The sequence below is a fragment of the Panulirus ornatus genome, chromosome 2 (genome assembly GCF_036320965.1).
Source record: "Panulirus ornatus isolate Po-2019 chromosome 2, ASM3632096v1, whole genome shotgun sequence".
In the NCBI taxonomy this organism is placed as follows: domain Eukaryota; kingdom Metazoa; phylum Arthropoda; class Malacostraca; order Decapoda; family Palinuridae; genus Panulirus; species Panulirus ornatus.
In genome coordinates this window covers 32,913,883-32,939,224 of record NC_092225.1, presented here as the reverse complement: position 1 = coordinate 32,939,224, position 25,342 = coordinate 32,913,883, and the positions used below count along the sequence as shown (strand labels likewise).

General features: G+C 41.7%; 1 protein-coding gene across 1 annotated transcript in view; it reads left to right on the top strand.

The window, feature by feature from the left end:
- Positions 1-25,342, top strand: part of LOC139756061 (E3 ubiquitin-protein ligase RNF19B-like) — a 176,795-nt gene that overhangs the window by 7,701 nt on the left and 143,752 nt on the right. Inside the window, exons 2-4 of the mRNA XM_071675061.1 lie at positions 3,803-4,063; positions 11,682-11,869; positions 20,643-20,919. Of these exons, the coding sequence (XP_071531162.1) occupies positions 3,829-4,063; positions 11,682-11,869; positions 20,643-20,919 (700 nt within the window). The 5' untranslated portion in view covers positions 3,803-3,828. The remainder of the gene's footprint in view (positions 1-3,802; positions 4,064-11,681; positions 11,870-20,642; positions 20,920-25,342) is intronic.

The window sequence follows — 25,342 nt, the reverse complement described above, 5'->3', positions numbered from 1 at the left end:
TGGTGTGAGGTGGTTTGATCGAGTAAGTAACGTAAGGGTAAGAGAGATGTGTGGAAATAAAAAGAGCGTGGTTGAGAGAGCAGAAGAGGGTGTTTTGAAATGGTTTGGGCACATGGAGAGAATGAGTGAGGAAAGATTGACCAAGAGGATATATGTGTCGGAGGTGGAGGGAACGAGGAGAAGTGGGAGACCAAATTGGAGGTGGAAAGATGGAGTGAAAAAGATTTTGTGTGATCAGGGCCTGAACATGCAGGAGGGTGAAAGGAGGGCAAGGAATAGAGTGAATTGGATCGATGTGGTATACCGGGGTTGACGTGCTGTCAGTGGATTGAATCAGGGCATGTGAAGCGTCTGGGGTAAACCATGGAAAGCTGTGTAGGTATGTATATTTGTGTGTGTGGACTTGTATGTATATACATGTGTATGGGGGTGGGTTGAGCCATTTCTTTCGTCTGTTTCCTTGCGCTACCTCGCAAACGCGGGAGACAGCGAAAAAAAAAAAATTGATTGAGAGGGTGAAGGCATGTACAGAGCATCAGATTGGGGAAGAGCAGTGTGGTTTCAGAAGTGGTAGAGGATGTGTGGATCAGGTGTTTGCTTTGAAGAATGTATGTGAGAAATACTTAGAAAAGCAAATGGATTTGTATGTAGCATTTATGGATCTGGAGAAGGCATATGAAAGAGTTGATAGAGATGCTCTGTGGAAGGTATTAAGAACATATGTTGTGGGATGCAAGTTGTTAGAAGCAGTGAAAAGTTTTTATCGAGGATGTAAGGCATGTGTACGTGTAGGAAGAGAGGAAAGTGATTGGTTCTCAGTGAATGTAGGTTTGCGGCAGGGGTGTGTGATGTCTCCATGGTTGTTTAATTTGTTTATGGATGGGGTTGTTAGGGAGGTGAATGCAAGAGTTTTGGAAAGAGGGGCGAGTATGCAGTCTGTTGGGGATGAGAGAGCTTGGGAAGTGAGTCAGTTGTTGTTCGCTGATGACACAGTGCTGGTGGCTAATTTGGGTGAGAAACTGCAGAAGCTGGTGACTGAGTTTGGCAAAGTGTGTGAAAGAAGAAAGTTGAGAGTAAATGTGAATAAGAGCAAGGTTATTAGGTACAGTAGGGTTGAGGGTCAAGTCAATTGGGAGGTAAGTTTGAATGGAGAAAAACTGTAGGAAGTGAAGTGTTTTAGATATCTGGGAGTGGATTTGGCAGCGGATGGAACCATGGAAACGAAAGTGAATCATAGGATGGGGGAGGGGGCGAAAATTCTGGGAGCGTTGAAGAATGTGTGGAAGTCAAGAACATTTTCTTGGAAAGCAAAAATGGGTATTTTTGAAGGAATAGTGGTTCCAACAATGTTGTATGGTTGCGAGGTGTGGGCAATGGATAGAGTTGTGCGGAGGAGGACGGATGTGCTGGAAATGAGATGTTTGAGGACAATATGTGGTGTGAGGTGGTTTGATCGAGCAAGTAATGTAAGGGTAAGAGAGATGTGTGGTAATAAAAAGAGTGTGGTTGAGAGAGCAGAAGAGGGTGTTTTGAAATGGTTTGGTCACATGGAGAGAATGAGTGAGGAAAGATTGACCAAGAGGATATATGTGTCATAGATGGAGGGAATGAGGAGAAGTGGGAGACCGAATTGGAGGTGGAAAGATGGAGTGAAAAAGATTTTGAGTGATCAGGGCCTGAACATGCAGGAGGGTGAAAGGCGTGCTAGGAATAGAGTGAATTGAAACGATGTGGTATACCGGGGTGGACGTGCTGTCAATGGATTGAACCAGGGCATGTGAAACGTCTGGGGTAAACCATCGAAAGTTGTGTGGGGCCTGGATGTGGAAAGGGAGCTGTGCATTATTACATGACAGCTAGAGACTGAGTGTGAACAAATGGGGCCTTTGTTGTCTTTTCCTAGCGCTACCTCGCACACATGAAGGGGGAGGGGGGCAGGGTGGCGATGGGAATGAATAAAGGCAGACAGTGTGAATTATGTACATGTGTATATATGTATATGTCTGTGTGTGTATATATATGTATACATTGAGATATATAGGTATGTATATTTGCGTGTGTGGACGTGTATGTATATACATGTGTATGTGGGTGGGTTGGGCCACTCTTTCATCTGTTTCCTTGTGCTACCTTGCTAATGCGGGAGACAGCGACAGAGCAAAATAATAATAATAATGATTTTTTTTAATAATGATAATGATGATAATAATAATAATAATAATAGTAATAATAATAATGTTTATATATGTATACGTTAAAATGTATAGGTATGTATATGTGCGTGTGTGGATGTGTATGTATATGCATGTGTATGTGGGTGGTTGGGCCATTGTTTTGTCTGTTTCCTTGCGCTAACTTGTTAACGCAGGAGACAGCAACAAAGTATAATGAATATAAATACTTTGTTTCTTTTTCTTTCATACTATTCGCCATCTCCCGCATTAGCGAGGTTGCGTTAAGAACAGAGGACTGGACCTTTGAGGGAATATCCTCACCTGGCCCCCTTCTCTGTCCCTTCTTTTGGGGAAAAAAAAAAAATATAAATACATAAATACATAAATAAGTATAACAGAGATGAGACTGTATTAGAACTGAGGTCTGTGTGATCCATGTTGTAACTTTGTGCAACTGGGATTTTACCTTGTTCACTCTCACTTCTTGTCTTCCAGATATGAATGCTCATATCCTTCCTAACACTGTAAATGCCCTCTATTAATATGGAGAGCTTCAGTCCATGTGTCCAGCCCCTATAGAAGCTGTAGGGTACCAGTATTTTCAATAAGGAACCCAGATTGTTATATGGAAAGTAGATCAATTGTTTTCATGTACTTTATGATATGTGTTTGCATGTGAGTTTCAAGGATTGGACAAACTATTTAGGTGAGATTTATGGGGTGATAGTAACCTACTTGACATTTGTCACATCTCTTTTATATCATAAACATGATTGCTGTTTTTTGTCTTTTGAATAATGCAGGAAAAATAATTTTGTCAGGTACACTAGGTTAGGATAGTGCTTGTCTAACCCCAAACAGCCTATTTCTACACTGAACACCCACCATCATGAATAGTGAAATGTTAAATCTTGGGAATATTTAACTACTCTTCTGGTTCCATATTTTTTAATGGTTCTTAGCAATGGACTTTTTCCTGTTAATACAAGAATCACACTGGGGCTGTCCCTGTTTGATAGGCAAATTGTGCATTTTCCTTTTACATCTTTAACTGAAAACCACATACGGTATTATTTTAACCTTTCCTTACTTAAGTGTGTCTTTTATGCTGGTTTCAGCTTTCTTCTACTCCAGCTGAGCATTTGAATAGTCTTCATGGGTGTGGACTTTGTTTTCCCGGTTGTTTGATGTTGTTGGTCTTGAATTATTATGTAATGAGCAACATGGATGCTGTATAACACATTGGAGGAAACTGTTTTGTCCTGGAACTTTATGTGGTAGTCTGGATATCTGCACATTGTTGGTCAAACAGTCATGGGCCAGTGACATTCATTTTATTCTCCCAGATATTTTCTTTAGCATTTCTGATCTCCATTAGATTTGAATTGGATGTTCTATCTGTCCCTGACTCATCTGCGTAGATGGCATTGCCTGCATGCAGCAGCTAAAACCATTCTATTACCACAGTTCCTCAGTGTAAATGATGCCGTTTAGTTAATTGAATGAGAGGAATGTTTTTCCATAGAAGAGAAGGCAAAAGAAAAGATGTTTAAAACTAGATTTTTATATATTTCATTTTACTCTTAAAAATTTAGCAAACCATCTTCATTTGTAATTATTTTTTACAGGATTAGGAGGTGCATTGTCAAGAACCATGAATGAGCCATGTGGCAATGGCAACAGCAGTGGTTGTAGTAACCAGGGTGGAGGTGTTCGCACCAGAACATATCCCTCAGTCAGTGCAATGGAACGAGGAGGAGCAGGAGGTGGAAGTGGAAGTGGTAGTTCTTCATCAGGTTTCCCTCGGATGTCCCTCCGATCACTTTTGCTCAATAGTCCCTTCTCTATCCGTACCAGATCGAAAAGAGTCCGAACTCCAACCTCATCGTGTGAGTAGAATTAGTTGACCTAATTGTGTATCACTGACATTTGTATTATGAAATGCTATGTTATTTTCATTTGATTCATCTTCTCCTCTGTCTGTGCAGTTAATTATTTGTATTTTTTGAGGAGGAACTCCAACACATGGGGCCGTATCTCTTAAACTTTCTTCACTTTTATACAAGTCTTTAAGGTTATTTTTATGTAAGCACTTAAAATGTTGTGACTCACCTATTCCATTCATCTGCCACTCAAATATTAGAATTTTTTTTTTTTTTTTTTTTTTTTTTGCCGCTGTCTCCCGCGTTTGCGAGGTAGCGCAAGGAAACAGACGAAAGAAATGGCCCAACCCACCCCCATACACATGTATGTACATACGTCCACACATGCAAATATACATACCTACACAGCTTTCCATGGTTTACCCCAGACGCTTCACATGCCTTGATTCAATCCACTGACAGCACGTCAACCCCGGTATACCACATCGCTCCAATTCACTCTATTCCTTGCCCTCCTTTCACCCTCCTGCATGTTCAGGCCCCGATCACACAAAATCTTTTTCACTCCATCTTTCCACCTCCAATTTGGTCTCCCTCTTCTCCTCGTTCCCTCCACCTCCGACACATATATCCTCTTGGTCAATCTTTCCTCACTCATTCTCTCCATGTGCCCAAACCATTTCAAAACACCCTCTTCTGCTCTCTCAACCATGCTCTTTTTATTTCCACACATCTCTCTTACCCTTACGTTACTTACTCGATCAAACCACCTCACACCACACATTGTCCTCAAACATCTCATTTCCAGCACATCCATCCTCCTGCGCACAACTCTATCCATAGCCCACGCCTCGCAACCATACAACATTGTTGGAACCACTATTCCTTCAAACATACCCATTTTTGCTTTCCGAGATAATGTTCTCGACTTCCACACATTCTTCAAGGCTCCCAGAATTTTCGCCCTCTCCCCCACCCTATGATCCACTTCCGCTTCCATGGTTCCATCCGCTGCCAGATCCACTCCCAGATATCTAAAACACTTCACTTCCTCCAGTTTTTCTCCATTCAAACTCACCTCCCAATTGACTTGACCCTCAACCCTACTGTACCTAATAACCTTGCTCTTATTCACATTTACTCTTAACTTTCTTCTTTCACACACTTTACCAAACTCAGTCACCAGCTTCTGCAGTTTCTCACATGAATCAGCCTCCAGCGCTGTATCATCAGCGAACAACAACTGACTCACTTCCCAAGCTCTCTCATCCCCAACAGACTTCATACTTGCCCCTCTTTCCAAAACTCTTGCATTCACCTCCCTAACAACCCCATCCATAAACAAATTAAACAACCATGGAGACATCACACACCCCTGCCGCAAACCTACATTCACTGAGAACCAATCACTTTCCTCTCTTCCTACACGTACACATGCCTTACATCCTCGATAAAAACTTTTCACTGCTTCTAACAACTTGCCTCCCACACCATATATTCTTAATACCTTCCACAGAGCATCTCTATCAACTCTATCATATGCCTTCTCCAGATCCATAAATGCTACATACAAATCCATTTGCTTTTCTAAGTATTTCTCACATACATTCTTCAAAGCAAACATCTGATCCACACATCCTCTACCACTTCTGAAACCACACTGCTCTTCCCCAATTTGATGCTCTGTGCATGCCTTCACCCTCTCAATCAATACCCTCCCATATAATTTACCAGGAATACTCAACAAACTTATACCTCTGTAATTTGAGCACTCACTCTTATCCCCTTTGCCTTTGTACAATGGCACTATGCACGCATTCCGCCAATCCTCAGGCACCTCACCATGAATCATACATACATTAAATAACCTTACCAACCAGTCAACAATACAGTCACCCCCTTTTTAATAAATTCCACTGCAATACCATCCAAACCTGCTGCCTTGCCGGCTTTCATCTTCCGCAAAGCTTTTACTACCTCTTCTCTGTTTACCAAATCATTTTCCCTAACCCTCTCACTTTGCACACCACCTCGACCAAAACACCCTATATCTGCCACTCTATCATCAAACACATTCAACAAACCTTCAAAATACTCACTCCATCTCCTTCTCACATCACCACTATTTGTTATCACCTCCCCATTAGCCCCCTTCACTGATATAATGGCCCTCCACCTCCGACACATATATCCTCTTGGTCAATCTTTCCTCACTCATTCTCTCCATGTGCCCAAACCATTTCAAAACACCCTCTTCTGCTCTCTCAACCACGCTCTTTTTATTTCCACACATCTCTCTTACACTGACATTACTTACTCGATCAAACCACCTCACACCACACATTGTCCTCAAACATCTCATTTCCAGCACATCCACCCTCCTGCGCACAACTCTCTCCATAGCCCACGCCTCGCAACCATACAACATTGTTGGAACCACTATTTCTTCAAACATACCCATTTTTGCTTTCCGAGATAATGTTCTTGACTTCCAAACATTCTTCAAGGCTCCCAGGATTTTCGCCCCCTCCCCCACCCTATGATTCACTTCTGCTTCCATGGTTCCATCTGCTGCCAGATCCACTCCCAGATATCTAAAACACTTTACTTCCTCCAGTTTTTCTCCATTCAAACTTACCTCCCAATTGACTTGACCCTCAACCCTTTTGTACCTAATAACCTTGCTCTTATTCACATTTACTCTTAACTTTCTTCTTTCACACACTTTACCAAACTCAGTCACCAGCTTCTGCAGTTTCTCACATGAATCAGCCACCAGTGCTGTATCATCAGCGAACAACAACTGACTCACTTCCCAAGCTCTCTCATCCAAAACAGACTTCATACTTGCCCCTCTTTCCAAAACTCTTGCATTCACCTCCCTAACAACCCCGTCCATAAACAAATTAAACAACCATGGAGACATCACACACCCCTGCCGCAAACCTACATTCACTGAGAACCAATAATAATAGTAATAATGATAATAATAGTAATAATAATAATAACTTTGTTTACAAAATCTATGCTATTGATAACATCCTGTGAAGAGATTTTTTCTGAACATTGCTAAAGTGTTTTGCTAACCATTTAGATAATTTGTAACTAGGGGCATTAACAGATGATATAACTGGTCTGAGGGGACATCCATCTTTGTGAGTTTTTTGAGACTGTATATATAATCTCCCAAAAAGTGTTAACCCTGGGCATAAGAATGTAGAATTCTGCTGATGTTTTCGACACCGGGTATCAACAGCATTGATTTAGAGGATGCTGAGGCTACTATTGTTGGGTCAGTGTACATAAGAGAATTCCTCACATTAGTAGAATGGATGGAAGAAATTAGTCAGATTTGAATGGCAAATTGGATGGGACTGTGAAAGCTAAAGAAAAATGTTGAAGAATGGCTTTCCTCTTTCAGTAGGAATTGACATTTTGAGATGTACTAGTAATTATGATGCAGGTTTGTAACAACCTTGTAGCCAATGGGATGATGATGTCATTGCTTTGTGAAAGTTGCTCATTGATTGATGGGTTGATCCATGATTAGCCAGGAGGTCAGTAGTACCTAAAAGATGGTTAGTGAGGGATGAGAGGCATTTACCTAACCAGATTGCAGGAGGTTTGAGGTAGTACCTAAAAGATGGTTAGTGAGGGATGAGAGGCATTTACCTAACCAGATGGCAGGAGATTTGAGGTTTCAAACTCCTGGGGATCCTAGAGATTCTCTAAGAGGCTGATTGGACATCATCCTGTAGAGGAAGAGCTGTTCATTTTTCAGAACTTGCTTTTATGACCAACACAGTCCCACATGTAGTTGTCCATGATGTAGGGGATCAATAAGCTTAGTTGTATTTAAACCTATGTTTACACAGAATTTACAAACCCTCACTTGGGATGAACACACAGATGGTAGGGTGCAAAGTTATATGCCTACCAATTGCTTTGCAGTGGGGTCATAGAAATGCTGTATTCTCAGGTTTAAAATTATTTGAAAGAATCTCAGTTTGAAATGAGTAACATTGAGCTCTCATTGCTGTACCTCCTGTTTTTCCTTTATCCTTCTTTCCCCAAGGAACCTTTGTAACAGTTTTTATTTTGATTATTTTTATAAGCTTATTCTCCTTTTTCTGGATTAGGGAGATAGCACCAGTAACAGATGAAAAAATGGCCCCCTTGTCTAACAGTCTCAAGCCATCCTGCACATTGCACTAAAACCAGAGGCCTTTATTCACCTATATCCAGATCCCCAAAGCCCTTTATGTGGTTTCTCTTGACTGCTTTATGTGCCCTGGTTTAGCCCATTGACAGCATGTTGCCTCTGTATAGTACATTGCTCCAGTTTGCATTATCCCTTGCATGCCTTGCACCCAGCCCAAACGCTTGAAGCCCCTCCATCTCCCTGGTGTCCTCTTTTTCCTTATTTTCTCCTCTTCCATCATGTATACCCTCTTATTTAGCTTCTCCTTGCTCATCTTCCAAGTCCACATCATTTTAGCACACCTTTATCAGCTCTCACATATCATATTTGATCAACTCTCTTTACACAACATATTGTCCTCATTCATTTCCAACACATTGACCCTGTTTTGTACTTTGCTGGCAAGATTCCTTGCTTCATATCCATAACTCGCAGTCAGGACCACTCTCCCATCAAACATACCCATCCTTCCTCACAGACAGTTACCTGTGTTTCCAGGCATTTCTCAGTGCACCCAGGACCTTCTTGCCCTCACACACTCTTTGGCTCACTCCAGTTCCCAGGATACCATACTCTAACTTGCCCACTCCCAAGTATCCAAACACTTCACTTCCTCCATTCAAGCTTGCACTCCAACTAACCTGACCCTCTCCTCAGCTAAACGTAATAACCGTGCTTTTGTTGATGTTTGCTCTCGACTTTCTCCTTTGACACACTCCCAAACTCAGAAATGAACTTCTGTAGTTTCTCACTTGAGTCTTCTGCTAGTGCTATGTTATCAGCAAATAGTAACTGACTCACCTTCCAGGCCACTGGACCCCTGACAGACTGCGAGCTTACCCATGTCTGCAAAACCCTCATATTCACCTCCTTACCACCACATCCAGAAGCAGATGAAATAGTTATGGTGACATCACACACCCCTACTGCAGACCCACCTGGAACCATTACCCCCTCCTCGTTTCTTACTTCCATACAAGCTTTACTTTCTTGAAAAAAACTGTTCACTGCTCACAGTATATTTCCTTGCACACTATATAGTTGTAATATCTTCCAACAAGCATCTCTGTCAACTCTGTCATACCATTCCTTTGAATTCGTAAATGTCTCATACAAATCCTTTCATTTCTTGTAAGTGTTTCTCCCTAGTGTGATGCTGTGTGCTTGCCACCACCCTCTCAGTTACTTCTCTCCCATGAAGCTGAACAGGTACAGGTACACTTATACCTCTTTAATGCAATGTGCAATGGCACTACACAAGCTTTCAACCAGTCGTCAGGCACTTCAATCCAAATCATTTTTTTTTTTTTTTTTTTTTTTTTGTCGCTGTCTCCCGCATTTGTGAGGTAGCGCAAGTAAACAGACGAAAGAAATGGCCCAACCCACCCCCATACACATGTATATACATACGTCCACACACGCAAATATACATACCTACACAGCTTTCCATGGTTTACCCCAGATGCTTCACATGCCTTGATTCAATCCACTGACAGCACGTCAACCCTGGTATACCACATCACTCCAATTCACTCTATTCCTTGCCCTCCTTTCACCCTCCTGCATGTTCAGGCCCCGATCACACAAAATCTTTTTCACTCCATCTTTCCACCTCCAATTTGGTCTCCCTCTTCTCCTCGTTCCCTCCACCTCCGACACATATATCCTTTTGGTCAATCTTTCCTCACTCATTCTCTCCATGTGCCCGAACCATTTCAAAACACCCTCTTCTGCTCTCTCAACCACGCTCTTTTTATTTCCACACATCTCTCTTACCCTTACGTTACTTACTCGATCAAACCACCTCACACCACACATTGTCCTCAAACATCTCATTTCCAGCACATCCATCCTCCTGCGCACAACTCTATCCATAGCCCACGCCTTGCAACCTTACAACATTGTTGGAACCACTATTCCTTCAAACATACCCATTTTTGCTTTCCGAGATAATGTTCTCGACTTCCACACATTCTTCAAGGCTCCCAGAATTTTCGCCCCCTCCCCTACCCTATGATCCACTTCCGCTTCCATGGTTCCATCCGCTGCCAGATCCACTCCCAGATATCTAAAACACTTCACTTCCTCCAGTTTTTCTCCATTCAAACTCACCTCCCAATTGACTTGACCCTCAACCTTACTGTACCTAATAACCTTGCTCTTATTCACATTTACTCTTAACTTTCTTCTTTCACACACTTTACCAAACTCAGTCACCAGCTTCTGCAGTTTCTCACATGAATCAGCCACCAGCGCTGTATCATCAGCAAACAACAACTGACTCACTTCCCAAGCTCTCTCATCCCAACAGACTTCATACTTGCCCCTCATATCTACATTAAAGATCCTAACTACCCAAGTAACGACTTTGTCACTCCCTTTCTTGAGAAGTTCAAGTTCTATTGCTTCCACATCAGCTGCTTTGCCACATTTCATTTTATGCAAAGCATTCACCATCTCTTTTCTGTTCTTCAAACCACTTGTTTTGACTCTCACTTTGCACACTACCCCATCCCAAATACTCCACATCTGCCACTTTATCTTCAAACACATTCAGCATTCCTTCAGAATGCTCAATTTATCTCCATCTTTTTTTTTTTCTGTTACCACCTCCCCATCTGCTCTCTTCACTATTGCTCCCATTCACTTTCTTGTTCTCCTCACATTGTTCACCTTTGAAAACATTTTCTTTTTGTCCCTGAAGTTTACTGATACTTGCTTAATTCAGCTATCATTTGCCGTTATTATCAACCCCCTGCACTTTCCCCTTTACCTCTTCCTGTTTCATCTGGTACAGTACCCAAACACTAGCACTCCTTCCTTTTAGGTAATACTCATACACCTTTTTTTTCATGATCCCACCATTTGCTACCCTTTCTCATACACTGACAATCCACCTTCTTTATTCCTTTTGCTTCCCTCATACATGTAAGTACTAAATCCATAAATACTGACTATTACTCACTCACCCCAAAGTCATTTATCCTCACCTGCCATTCTACACCCTCCTCCTCCTCATATCTCCTCATACAAGCCTCTTTTCCAAGCTCACTCACTTTCACCTCATTCCTTCCACTCATACCATGTTGTAATGTTGTAAACACATCTAGTTTACAGCTCCATATTCAGGATGACATCATGAGGTGATATTGGCAGGTAATGAATTGTGCTGTGTGATTCTGCTCTTATAGAGTGGTGGTGGGTAAACCAGAAAGAATTGCTCACGTTATACCTAAGTGGTTGTCTCATCTTTTTGTTCTTTGCCCTTCCCTACGGAAGGAAAGAGCTTTTTATAATAAAAGCGCAATTTTTTTTCCATTGGTGGTTTCATTATGAAAGAATTACTATATATTCGTGCATTAACTTCTTTCCACAGAATGATTTAGAATTATATGCCCTGTTCATGGTAACAATCTATTTCAGATAAACTTACCATAGAACCAGAAAATAACACAGATTCTTCAGGTGTATTTGTGGAAGGAACAGGTGAATCAACAAGTTGGAGCTCCATCAAGCGACACCACACAAGTGGCAGAAGTCTTGTTGGTAGCCGTAGGGGTTCTGTAGGATCCAGAGGCACATCTAGAGGAGATTCATGTTCTTCAGAAGGGGTATGTTGTAGAATTTTATCATCCTCATAAGATGCAGTCAACAGTTGTTATTACATAATTTTGAGCTTTTTCTTTTGAGTCATTATAAAGAAGGTATATAGTTTTCTGATTTTGATATGGTAAATTCTTGCTTTAATGAACTAACTGGGGAAGGAAGTCCATTGATGCCGAAAGTCCGTTAAATCTTTAGGCCATTTTTTAATACATTATACAGTTTGTACACACTCTTTTAACTCCTCTATCATCTGATGCCATTTTGAATTGTAAAGATTGCAAATTATTTGATGAATAGTCACAATTCTCTGTATACAACCTGACTGCATGATAGCTTGGGGCAGACTGATATTGATACAAATGGAGTTTACCCCACAACCAAAAATAGGTGCAGTAGGAATTGTGCATGGTGCGGTGTTACAGATTTTTTAATTTTCTTTTATTTCTTGATTATTATTCATATATTATTATTTGCCTGGTTTATTAACTCCGAAATGACTGGGAACGGTATAAAAGAAAGTGGCAGGAGGTCAAAATAAAAGGTGCAAGAGGTGAAAAAGAGGGCAAATGAGAGTTGGGGTGAGAGAGTATCATAAATTTAGTATAAAAAGATTTTTGGAAGGAGGTAAAGTGTGTTAGACAAGAGAACAAATGGGAACATTGAAGAGGGCTAATAGGGAGGTAATAACAAGTAGTGGTGAAGTGAGAAGGAGTTGGAGTGAGTATTTTGAAGGATTGTTGTATATGTTTGATGATGGAGTGGCAGATGTGGTATGTTTTGGTCGAGATGGTGTGCAAAGTGAGAGGGTCAGGGAGAATGTTTGGTAAACAGAGAAGAGGTGGTGAAAGCTTTGCGGAAGATGACAGCTGGCAAGTTGGCAAGTTTAGATAGTATTGCAGTGGAATTTATCAAAAAGGTGGGGTGACTGTGTTGTTGATTGGTTGGTAAGGATATTCAATTTATGTATGGTTCATGGTCAAGTGCTTGAGGATTGGCAGAATGCATGCATAGTGCCGTTGCACATAGGCAGATGAGATAAAGGTGAGTGTTCAAATTACAGAGGTATGGGTTTGTTGAGTATTCCTGGGAAATTATATGGGTGGGTATTGATTGAGAGGGTAAAAGCATGTACAGTGTCAGATTGGAGAAGATCTGTATGGTTTCAGAAGTGGTAGAGGATGTGTGGATCAGGTGTTTGCTTTGAAGAATGTATGTGAGAAATACTTAGAAAAACAGATGGATTTGTATGTAGCATTTATGGATCTGGAGAAGGCATATGATATGGTGGATAGAGATTTATATTTATTGTACATTGTCGCTGTCTACCATTTAGCGAGGTAGCACAAGGAAACAGACAAAAGAATGGCCCAACCCACCCACATACACATGTATATACATGAATGCCCACACTTGCACATATACATACCTATACATTTCAACATATACATACATATACATTCACAGACATATACATATATACACCTGTACATATTCATACATGCTACCTTCATCCATTCTCACCACCACCTTGCCACACATGAAATGGCACCCCCCTCCCCCTGCATGCGTGCGAGGTAGCACTAGGAAAAGACAACAAAGGCCACATTCTTTCACATTCAGTCTCTAGCTGTCATGTGTAATGCACCGAAACCACAGCTCCCTTTCCACATCCAGGCCCCACAAGACTTTCCATGGTTTACCCCAGACGTTTCACATGCCCTGGTTCAATCCATTGATAGCACGTCGACCCTGGTATACAACATTGTTCCAATTCACTCTGTTCCTTGCATGCCTTTCACCCTCTTGTATGTTCCAGCCCCGATCGCTCACAATCTTTTTCACTCCATCCTTCCATCTCCAATTTGTTCTCCCACTTCTCATTGTTCCCTCCACCTCTGACACATATATCTTCTTTGTCAATCTTTCCTCACCCATTCATTCCATGTGACCAAACCATTTCAGTACACCCTCCTCTGCTCTTTCAACCCCACTCTTCCTATTACCACACATCTCCCCTACCCTCCCACCACCCACTCGATCAAACCACCTCATACCACATGTTGTCCTCAGACATCTCATTTCCAACGTGTCCACCTCCTCGCACAACCCTATCAATAGCCCATGCCTCACAACTATAAACATTGTTGGAACCACTATTCCTTCAAACATACCCATTTTTGCTTCCAGATAATGTTCTCGACTTCCACACATTATTCAATGCTCCCAGAACCTTCACCCCCTTCCCCACCCTGTGATCCACTTCCACTTCCATGGTTCCATCCGCCACAATCCCTCTCATGACATCTAAAACACTTCACTTCCTCCAGTTTTTCTCCAATCAAACTCACCTCCCACCAACTTGACCCTCAACCTACTGAACCAATAACCTTGCTCTCATTCACATTTACTTTAATTTCTTCTCCCTTACACTTTCACCAAACTCAGTCACCAACCTCTGCAGCTTCCTGCAACCGAACACCACCAACGCTGTATCATCAGCAAACAACAACTGACTCGCTTCCCAAGCACTCTCATCCCAACAGACTCATACTTGCCCCTCATATCTACATTAAAGATCCTAACTACCCAAGTAACGACTTTGTCACTCCCTTTCTTGAGAAGTTCAAGTTCTATTGCTTCCACATCAGCTGCTTTGCCACATTTCATTTTATGCAAAGCATTCACCATCTCTTTTCTGTTCTTCAAACCACTTGTTTTGACTCTCACTTTGCACACTACCCCATCCCAAATACTCCACATCTGCCACTTTATCTTCAAACACATTCAGCATTCCTTCAGAATGCTCAATTTATCTCCATCTTTTTTTTTTTCTGTTACCACCTCCCATCTGCTCTCTTCACTATTGCTCCCATTCACTTTCTTGTTCTCCTCACATTGTTCACCTTTGAAAACATTTTCTTTTTGTCCCTGAAGTTTACTGATACTTGCTTAATTCAGCTATCATTTGCGTTATTATCAACCCCCTGCACTTTCCCCTTTACCTCTTCTGTTTCATCTGGTACAGTACCCAAACACTAGCACTCCTTCCTTTTAGGTAATACTCATACACCTTTTTTTTCATGATCCCACCATTTGCTACCCTTTCTCATACACTGACAATCCACCTTCTTTATTCCTTTTGCTTCCCTCATACATGTAAGTACTAAATCCATAAATACTGACTATTACTCACTCACCCCAAAGTCATTTATCCTCACCTGCCATTCTACACCCTCCTCCTCCTCATATCTCCTCATACAAGCCTCTTTTCCAAGCTCACTCACTTTCACCTCATTCCTTCCACTCATACCATGTTGTAATGTTGTAAACACATCTAGTTTACAGCTCCATATTCAGGATGACATCATGAGGTGATATTGGCAGGTAATGAATTGTGCTGTGTGATTCTGCTCTTATAGAGTGGTGGTGGGTAAACCAGAAAGAATTGCTCACGTTATACCTAAGTGGTTGTCTCATCTTTTTGTTCTTTGCCCTTCCCTACGGAAGGAAAGAGCTTTTTATAATAAAAGCGCAATTTTTTTTCCATTGGTGGTTTCATTATGAAAGAATTACTATATATTCGTGCATTAACTTCTTTCCACAGAATGATTTAGAATTATATGCCCTGTTCATGGTAACAATCTATTTCAGATAAACTTACCATAGAACCAGAAAATAACACAGATTCTTCAGGTGTATTTGTGGAAGGAACAGGTGAATCAACAAGTTGGAGCTCCATCAAGCGACACCACACAAGTGGCAGAAGTCTTGTTGGTAGCCGTAGGGGTTCTGTAGGATCCAGAGGCACATCTAGAGGAGATTCATGTTCTTCAGAAGGGGTATGTTGTAGAATTTTATCATCCTCATAAGATGCAGTCAACAGTTGTTATTACATAATTTTGAGCTTTTTCTTTTGAGTCATTATAAAGAAGGTATATAGTTTTCTGATTTTGATATGGTAAATTCTTGATTTAATGAACTAACTGGGGAAGGAAGTCCATTGATGCCGAAAGTCCGTTAAATCTTTAGGCCATTTTTTAATACATTATACAGTTTGTACACACTCTTTTAACTCCTCTATCATCTGATGCCATTTTGAATTGTAAAGATTGCAAATTATTTGATGAATAGTCACAATTCTCTGTATACAACCTGACTGCATGATAGCTTGGGGCAGACTGATATTGATACAAATGGAGTTTACCCCACAACCAAAAATAGGTGCAGTAGGAATTGTGCATGGTGCGGTGTTACAGATTTTTTAATTTTCTTTTATTTCTTGATTATTATTCATATATTATTATTTGCCTGGTTTATTAACTCCGAAATGACTGGGAACGGTATAAAGAAAGTGGCAGGAGGTCAAAATAAAAGGTGCAAGAGGTGAAAAAGAGGGCAAATGAGAGTTGGGGTGAGAGAGTATCATAAATTTAGTATAAAAAGATTTTTGGAAGGAGGTAAAGTGTGTTAGACAAGAGAACAAATGGGAACATTGAAGAGGGCTAATAGGGAGGTAATAACAAGTAGTGGTGAAGTGAGAAGGAGTTGGAGTGAGTATTTTGAAGGATTGTTGTATATGTTTGATGATGGAGTGGCAGATGTGGTATGTTTTGGTCGAGATGGTGTGCAAAGTGAGAGGGTCAGGGAGAATGTTTGGTAAACAGAGAAGAGGTGGTGAAAGCTTTGCGGAAGATGACAGCTGGCAAGTTGGCAAGTTTAGATAGTATTGCAGTGGAATTTATCAAAAAGGTGGGGTGACTGTGTTGTTGATTGGTTGGTAAGGATATTCAATTTATGTATGGTTCATGGTCAAGTGCTTGAGGATTGGCAGAATGCATGCATAGTGCCGTTGCACATAGGCAGATGAGATAAAGGTGAGTGTTCAAATTACAGAGGTATGGGTTTGTTGAGTATTCCTGGGAAATTATATGGGTGGGTATTGATTGAGAGGGTAAAAGCATGTACAGTGTCAGATTGGAGAAGATCTGTATGGTTTCAGAAGTGGTAGAGGATGTGTGGATCAGGTGTTTGCTTTGAAGAATGTATGTGAGAAATACTTAGAAAAACAGATGGATTTGTATGTAGCATTTATGGATCTGGAGAAGGCATATGATATGGTGGATAGAGATTTATATTTATTGTACATTGTCGCTGTCTACCATTTAGCGAGGTAGCACAAGGAAACAGACAAAAGAATGGCCCAACCCACCCACATACACATGTATATACATGAATGCCCACACTTGCACATATACATACCTATACATTTCAACATATACATACATATACATTCACAGACATATACATATATACACCTGTACATATTCATACATGCTACCTTCATCCATTCTCACCACCACCTTGCCACACATGAAATGGCACCCCCCTCCCCCTGCATGCGTGCGAGGTAGCACTAGGAAAAGACAACAAAGGCCACATTCTTTCACATTCAGTCTCTAGCTGTCATGTGTAATGCACCGAAACCACAGCTCCCTTTCCACATCCAGGCCCCACAAGACTTTCCATGGTTTACCCCAGACGTTTCACATGCCCTGGTTCAATCCATTGATAGCACGTCGACCCTGGTATACAACATTGTTCCAATTCACTCTGTTCCTTGCATGCCTTTCACCCTCTTGTATGTTCCAGCCCCGATCGCTCACAATCTTTTTCACTCCATCCTTCCATCTCCAATTTGTTCTCCCACTTCTCATTGTTCCCTCCACCTCTGACACATATATCTTCTTTGTCAATCTTTCCTCACCCATTCATTCCATGTGACCAAACCATTTCAGTACACCCTCCTCTGCTCTTTCAACCCCACTCTTCCTATTACCACACATCTCCCCTACCCTCCCACCACCCACTCGATCAAACCACCTCATACCACATGTTGTCCTCAGACATCTCATTTCCAACGTGTCCACCCTCCTCCGCACAACCCTATCAATAGCCCATGCCTCACAACTATATAACATTGTTGGAACCACTATTCCTTCAAACATACCCATTTTTGCTCTCCAAGATAATGTTCTTGCCTTCCACACATTATTCAATGCTCCCAGAACCTTCACCCCCTTCCCCACCCTGTGACTCACTTCCACTTCCATGGCTCCATCCGCCACCAAATCCCCTCTCATGCATCTAAAACACTTCACCTCCTCCAGTTTTTCTCCAATCAAACTCACCTCCCAACCAACTTGACCCTCAACCCCACTGAACCCAATAACCTTGCTCTCATTCACATTTACTTTCAGATTTCTTCTCCCTTACACTTCAGCAAACTCAGTCACCAACCTCTGCAGCTTCCCGGCAACCCGAACCATCCACCAACGCTGTATCATCAGCAAACAACAACTGACTCGCTACCCAAGCACTCTCATCCACAACAGACAGCATACTTGCCCCTCTCTCCAGAACTCTTGCATTCACCTCCCTAACAACCCCATACATAAACAAATTAAACAACCATGGAGACATCACACACCCCTGCTGCAAACTGACATTCACTGGGAACCAATCACTTTCCTCTCATCCTACTCGTACACATGCCTTCCATCCTTGATAGAAACTTTTCACTGCTTCTAGCAACTTACCTCCTACACACTCACGTTTAATACCTTCCACAGAGCATCGCTATCAACTCTATCATATGCCTTCTCCAGATCCATAAATGCTATATACAAATCCATCTTCTTTTCTAAGTATTTCTCACACACATTCTTCAAAGCAAACACCTGATCCACACATCCTCTACCACTTCTGAAACCACACTGCTCCTCCCCATTCTGATGCTCCTTACATGCCTTCACCCTCTCGACCAACAACACCCCCCCCCCCATATAATTTCCCACAAATACTCAACAAACTTATACCTCTGTAATTTGAACACTCACATTTATCCCCTTTGCCTTTGTACAATGGCACTATGCATGCATTCTGCCAATCTTCTGGCACTTCACCATGGTCTATGCATACTTTGAATATCCTTACCAACCAATCAACCAGTCACCCCTTTTTTAATAAATTCCACTGCAATACCATCCAAACTCGCTGCCTTGCCGGCTTTCATCTTCTGCAAAGCTTTAACTACCTTTTCTCTGTTTACCAAACCTTAATCCCTGACCCTCTCACTTTGCACACTACCCCGACCAAAACACCCTGTATCTGCCACTCCATCAAATACATTCAGCAAACCTTCAAAGTACTAACTTCATCATCTCACTTCATCACTGCTTGCTATTACCTCCCCATTAACCCCCTTCACTGTTGTTCCCATTGTTCTCCTGTCTTAGGCACTTCATTTACCTCCTTCCAAAACATCTTTTTATTCTCCGTAAAATTTAATGATGCTCTATCACGCCAACTCTCATTTGCCTTTTTTTTTCCACCTCTTGCACCTTTCTCTTGACCTCCTGCCACTGTCTTTTCTACATCTCCAATTCATTTGTACTACTTCCCTGTAAAAATCATCCAAACGCCTCTCTCTTCTCATTCTCTAACTATCTTACTTCTTCATCCCACTGCTCACTACCCTTTCTAATCTGCCCACCTCCCACCTTTCTCATGCCACAAACATCTTTTGCACAAGCCATCACTGCTTCCCTAAATACATCCCATTCCTCTCCCACTCCCTTTACATCATTTGCTCTCACCTTTTGCCATTCTGCACTCAATCTTTCCTAGTACTTCCTCACACAAGTCTCCTTTCCAAGCTCCTTTCCAGTGCATCAACTGTCACACTTTCTCCTCCATACTTCAACATTTCAATTGTTATCCCATCCACTTCAGGTATCTCTCCTACCTTCAGCCTTATTATTGCCCTTTTTGTATCCTTCCTGCTCTATGCCCAAAGCATTTGTATCCTTTCCCTTCCATGCTCCATCCATATCCCTGTAACAACTGCTGCTTTACCTTGTTCCACATTCATCATTTCTTGAAAATTCTCTTTGTATCTTCCTTTCATTTTCTCCTTTTGACTCAGCAGCTCCTTTTCCATACTTCTCACAGTAACATTGCCACTCTTACCGCCCCAATTTCTTCTCCTTTCAGTACAGTTTCTTGTTTTCCAAATTTTTCTGTCAACTTTTTACCAAAATATTCATCTAATCTTTCTTTGCTTTCCTCTATCACCTTCTTAACATTCCACTTACATATCTTCTTTTCTCTTCCTTTGCTGAACTTCCAGTGGAACATTCCTTTTGATCAATCTACCATATTTATTTTTCGTCTTCCATAGTATTTCAAACCTTATCTGTCCACTTTACTTATCCCCATTTATTCTTATATATCACAATCTTGTATCTAACTACTAATTCTACAGCCTACTAATTCTACAGCCTTTCAGTGTTTCTTTAAACATTTTAGACACATTCAGACATGACTGCATGCCTGCATTTACTTCACATCCATCCAAACTTTAGCTCACTCTCCTTTCATAGTCCTCCTTGCATTCTTTCTAATTCATCCTCTTGCTTTCCAACACTTACCTCTACATCTCCCTGATCCTCACCTTCAAAATAACTACAAAATGGTCCTGGTCTCTATAGAATCCTCACAGCTATAGCATCTAGCACAACCTTTTTCAACCTTTCATCCACTGCCACATTTTTAATGAAACCCTTTTGTTCTTCTCTTCCATCATTTTTCATTTGCATAAACCTTTGGATCATCTTGTGCTGAAAATAGGTTTTTGCAAGCTCTTACACTAAGGTAATGTGTTCAATCTCGTTTCTGATAATCCATTGCAAATCATCAATCTTTTCCTGATTATTATAGGGTGTATGTACCAGCAGTGGCAACAACAGCAGTCATGGTGGAGATGGTGCAGGAGTTTGCACCAGTAGCTGCAATACTGATGGTGCCGTGGCAGAAGGTGGTCGGCGAGAGTGCTCTCTATGTTTACAAGAGGTTTCGGTGGACCTGTTTCCTCCACTTATTTCCTGCCCACACTCAGCATGTCTTCCCTGTCTCAGACAGTATCTCAAAGTTGAGATAACAGAATCCCGAGTCAATATCAGTTGTCCTCAGTGCAATGAGCTTATGCATCCTACAGGTTAGTTCGTCATTCATAAGATACTGTGATAATGAGTAATATTTATGTATGATATATTTTTCCAAAAGAAGGACCAGGGAAGGGGGCCAAGTGAGGATTTTCCAACTAATTCTCAGTCCTCTGTAGTTGGCACTACCTTGCAAATACAGGCAATGGCGAATGTGATAAAAGATATTTTTTTGATATATCAAAGGATGTGGGAATGAGCTATGTGATAGAAGCTAGTAATGTAATTAGATGGAATGAAGAAATGAGGGATGCATGAGAAATTTGGTATGACAAGGAATGCAGAGGAATTGATTGGAGAGTGGATGGAACATAATACTTTGAGGTGCTTTGGGCATGTGGAAAGAATGCAAGGCAGCGAGTTTACAAGGAGAGTGAATGATAGTATAGTCAGAGGGGTTGATGTGAGAGGAAGACCACTTGTGACATGGGGAAATAGTGTGGAAGAGTACTGGAGGGAGAGAAATAATGGTAGAATGCATGGAATGTGTATGTGAGGGAGGCATGTAAGGACAGAAATATGTGGAAACACTTTTGCTGTGGCCTCCTCCTTGATGGGAATTCCTAGAGGGAACATGCATCATAGATATAGATAGACTGAGGGACTGTAGAGGAGTTCACAGTATAAGTTTTATTAACTCCAAGAATAATTGGAAGTGGAAAGATGGAGTGAAAAAGATTTTGAGTGATCGGGGCCTGAACATGCAGGAGGGTGAAAGGCGTGCAAGGAATAGAGTGAATTGGAACAATGTGGTATACCGGGGTCGATGTGTTGTCAATGGATTGAACCAGGGCGTGTGAAGCGTCTGGGGTAAACCATGGAAAGTTGTGTGGGGCCTGGATGTGGAAAGGGAGCTGTGGTTTCAGTGCATTATACATGACAGCTAGAGACTGTGTGTGAACGAATGTGGCCTTTGTTGTCTTTTCCTAGTGCTACCTCGCGCACATGCAGGGGGAGGGGGTTGTTGTTTCATGTGTGGCGGGGTGGCGATGGGAATGAATAAAAGTAGACTATGAATTATGTACATGGGTATATATGTATATGTCTGTGTGTGTATATATATATGTATACGTTGAGATGTATTATTTTATTTTTTTATTTTGCTTTGTCGCTGTCTCCCGCGTTTGCAAGGTAGCGCAAGGAAACAGACAAAAGAAATGGCCCAACCCACCCCCATACACATGTATATACATACACGTCTGCACACGCAAATATACATACCTGTACATCTCAATGTACACATATATATATACACACACAGACACATACATATATACCCATGCACACAATTCACACTGTCTGTCTTTATTCATTCCCATCGCCACCTCGCCACACATGGAATACCATCCCCCTCCCCCCTCATGTGTGCGAGGTAGCGCTAGGAAAAGACAACAAAGGCCCCATTCGTTCACACTCAGTCTCTAGCTGTCATACAATAATGCCCGAAACCACAGCTTCCTTTCCACATCCAGGCCCCACACAACTTTCCATGGTTTACCCCAGACGCTTCACATGCCCTGATTCAATCCACTGACAGCACGTCAACCCCGATATACCATATCAATCCAATTCACTCTATTCCTTGCCCGCCTTTCACCCTCCTGCATGTTCAGGCCCCAGTCACTCAAAATCTTTTTCACTCCTTCTTTCCACCTCCAATTTGGTCTCCCACTTCTCATCGTTCCCTCCACCTCCGACACATATATCCTTTTGGTCAATCTTTCCTCACTCATTCTCTCCATGTGCCCAAACCATTTCAAAACACCCTCTTCTGCTCTCTCAACCATGCTCTTTTTATTTCCACACATCTCTCTTACCCTTACATTACTTACTCGATCAAACCACCTCACACCACACATTGTCCTCAAACATCTCATTTCCAGCACATCCACCCTCCTGCGCACAACTCTATCCATAGCCCACGCCTCACAACCATACAACATTGTTGGAACCACTATTCCTTCAAACATACCCATTTTTGCTTTCCAAGATAATGTTCTCGACTTCCACACATTCTTCAAGGCTCCCAGGATTTTCGCCCCCTCCCCCACCCTATGATCCACTTCCGCTTCCATGGTTCCATCCGCTGCCAGATCCACTCCCAGATATCTAAAACACTTTACTTCCTCCAGTTTTTCTACATTCAAATTTACCTCCCAATTGACTTGACCCTCAACCCTACTGTACCTAATAACCTTGCTCTCATTCACATTTACTCTTAACTTTCTTCTTTCGCACACTTTACCAAACTCAGTCACCAGCTTCTGCAGTTTCTCACATGAATCAGCCACCAGAGCTGTATCATCAGCGAACAACAACTGACTCACTTCCCAAGCTCTCTCATCCACAACAGACTTCATACGTGCCCCTCTTTCCAAAACTCTTGCATTCACCTCCCTAACAACCCCATCCATAAACAAATTAAACAACCATGGAGACATCACACACCCCTGCCGCAAACCTACATTCACTGAGAACCAATCACTTTCCTCTCTTCCTACACGTACACATGCCTTACATCCTCGATAAAAACTTTTCACTGCTTCTAACAACTTGCCTCCCACACCATATATTCTTAATACCTTCCACAGAGCATCTCTATCAACTCTATCATATGCCTTCTCCAGATCCATAAATGCTACATACAAATCCATTTGCTTTTCTAAGTATTTCTCACATACATTCTTCAAAGCAAACACCTGATCCACACATCCTCTACCAACTGCCACATTACTCACCTCTGCATTCAAATCACCCATCTCTGTAACTCGGTCTTGTGCATCAAAACCACTAACACACTCATTCAGCTGCTCCCAAAACACTTGCCTCTCATGATCTTTCTTCTCATGCCCAGGTGCATATGCACCAATAATCACCCATCTCTCTCCATCAACTTTCAGTTTTACCCATATTAATCGAGAATTTACTTTCTTACATTCTATCACATACTCCCACAACTCCTGTTTCAGGAGTACTGCTACTCCTTCCCTTGCTCTTGTCCTCTCACTAACCCCTGACTTCACTCCCAAGACATTCCCAAACCACTGGGGTGTTCAGTGTTATAAATGGAAATGGTGAAGAGCTTGTAGATTTATGTGCTGAAAAAGGACTGGTGATTGGGAATACCTGGTTTAAAAAGCAAGATATACATAAGTATACGTATGTAAGTAGGAGAGATGGCCAGAGAGCGTTATTGGATTACGTGTTACTTGACAGGCGCGCGAAAGAGAGACTTTTGGATGTTAATGTGCTAAGAGATGCAACTGGAGGGATGTCTGATCATTATCTTGTGGAGGCTAAGGTGAAGATTTGTATGGGTTTTCAGAAAAGAAGAGTGAATGTTGGGGTGAAGAGGGTGGTGAGAGTAAGTGAGCTTGAGAAGGAGACTTGTGTGAGGAAGTACCAGGAGAGACTGAGTACAGAATGGAAAAAGGTGAGAACAATGGAAGTAAGGGGAGTGCGGGAGGAATGGGATGTATTTTGGGAATCAGTGATGGAGTGTGCAAAAGATGCTTGTGGCATACGAAGCGTGGGAGGTGGGTTGATTAGAAAGGGTAGTGAGTGGTGGAATGAAGAAGTAAGATTATTAGCGAAAGAGAAGAGAGATGCATTTGGACTATTTTTGCAGGGAAAAAATGCAATTGAGTGGGAGATGTATAAAAGAAAGAGACAGGAGGTCAAGAGAAAGGTGCAAGAGGTGAAAAAGAGGGCAAATGAGAGTTGGGGTGAGAGAGTATCATTAAATTTTAGGGAGAATAAAAAGATGTTCTGGAAGGAGGTAAATAAAGTGCGTAAGACAAGGGAGCAAATTGGAACTTCAGTGAAGGGGGCTAATGGGGAGGTGATAACAAGTAGTGGTGATGTGAGAAGGAGATGGAGTGAGTATTTTGAAGGTTTGTTGAATGTGTTTGATGATAGAGTGGCAGATATAGGGTGTTTTGGTCGAGGTGGTGTGCAAAGTGAGAGGGTTAGGGAAAATGATTTGGTAAACAGAGAAGAGGTAGTAAAAGCTTTGCGGAAGATGAAAGCCGGCAAGGCAGCAGGTTTGGATGGTATTGCAGTGGAATCTATTAAAAAAGTGGGTGACTGTATTGTTGACTGGTTGGTAAGGTTATTTAATGTATGTATGATTCATGGTGAGGTGCCTGAGGATTGGCAGAATGCGTGCATAGTGCCATTGTACAAAGGCAAAGGGGATAAGAGTGAGTGCTCGAATTTCAGAGGTATAAGTTTGTTGAGTATTCCTGGTAAATTATATGGGAGAGTATTGATTGAGAGGGTGAAGGCATGTACAGAGCATCAGATTGGGGAAGAGCAGTGTGGTTTCAGAAGTGGTAGAGGATGTGTGGATCAGGTGTTTGCTTTGAAGAATGTATGTGAGAAATACTTAGAAAAGCAAATGGGTTTGTATGTAGC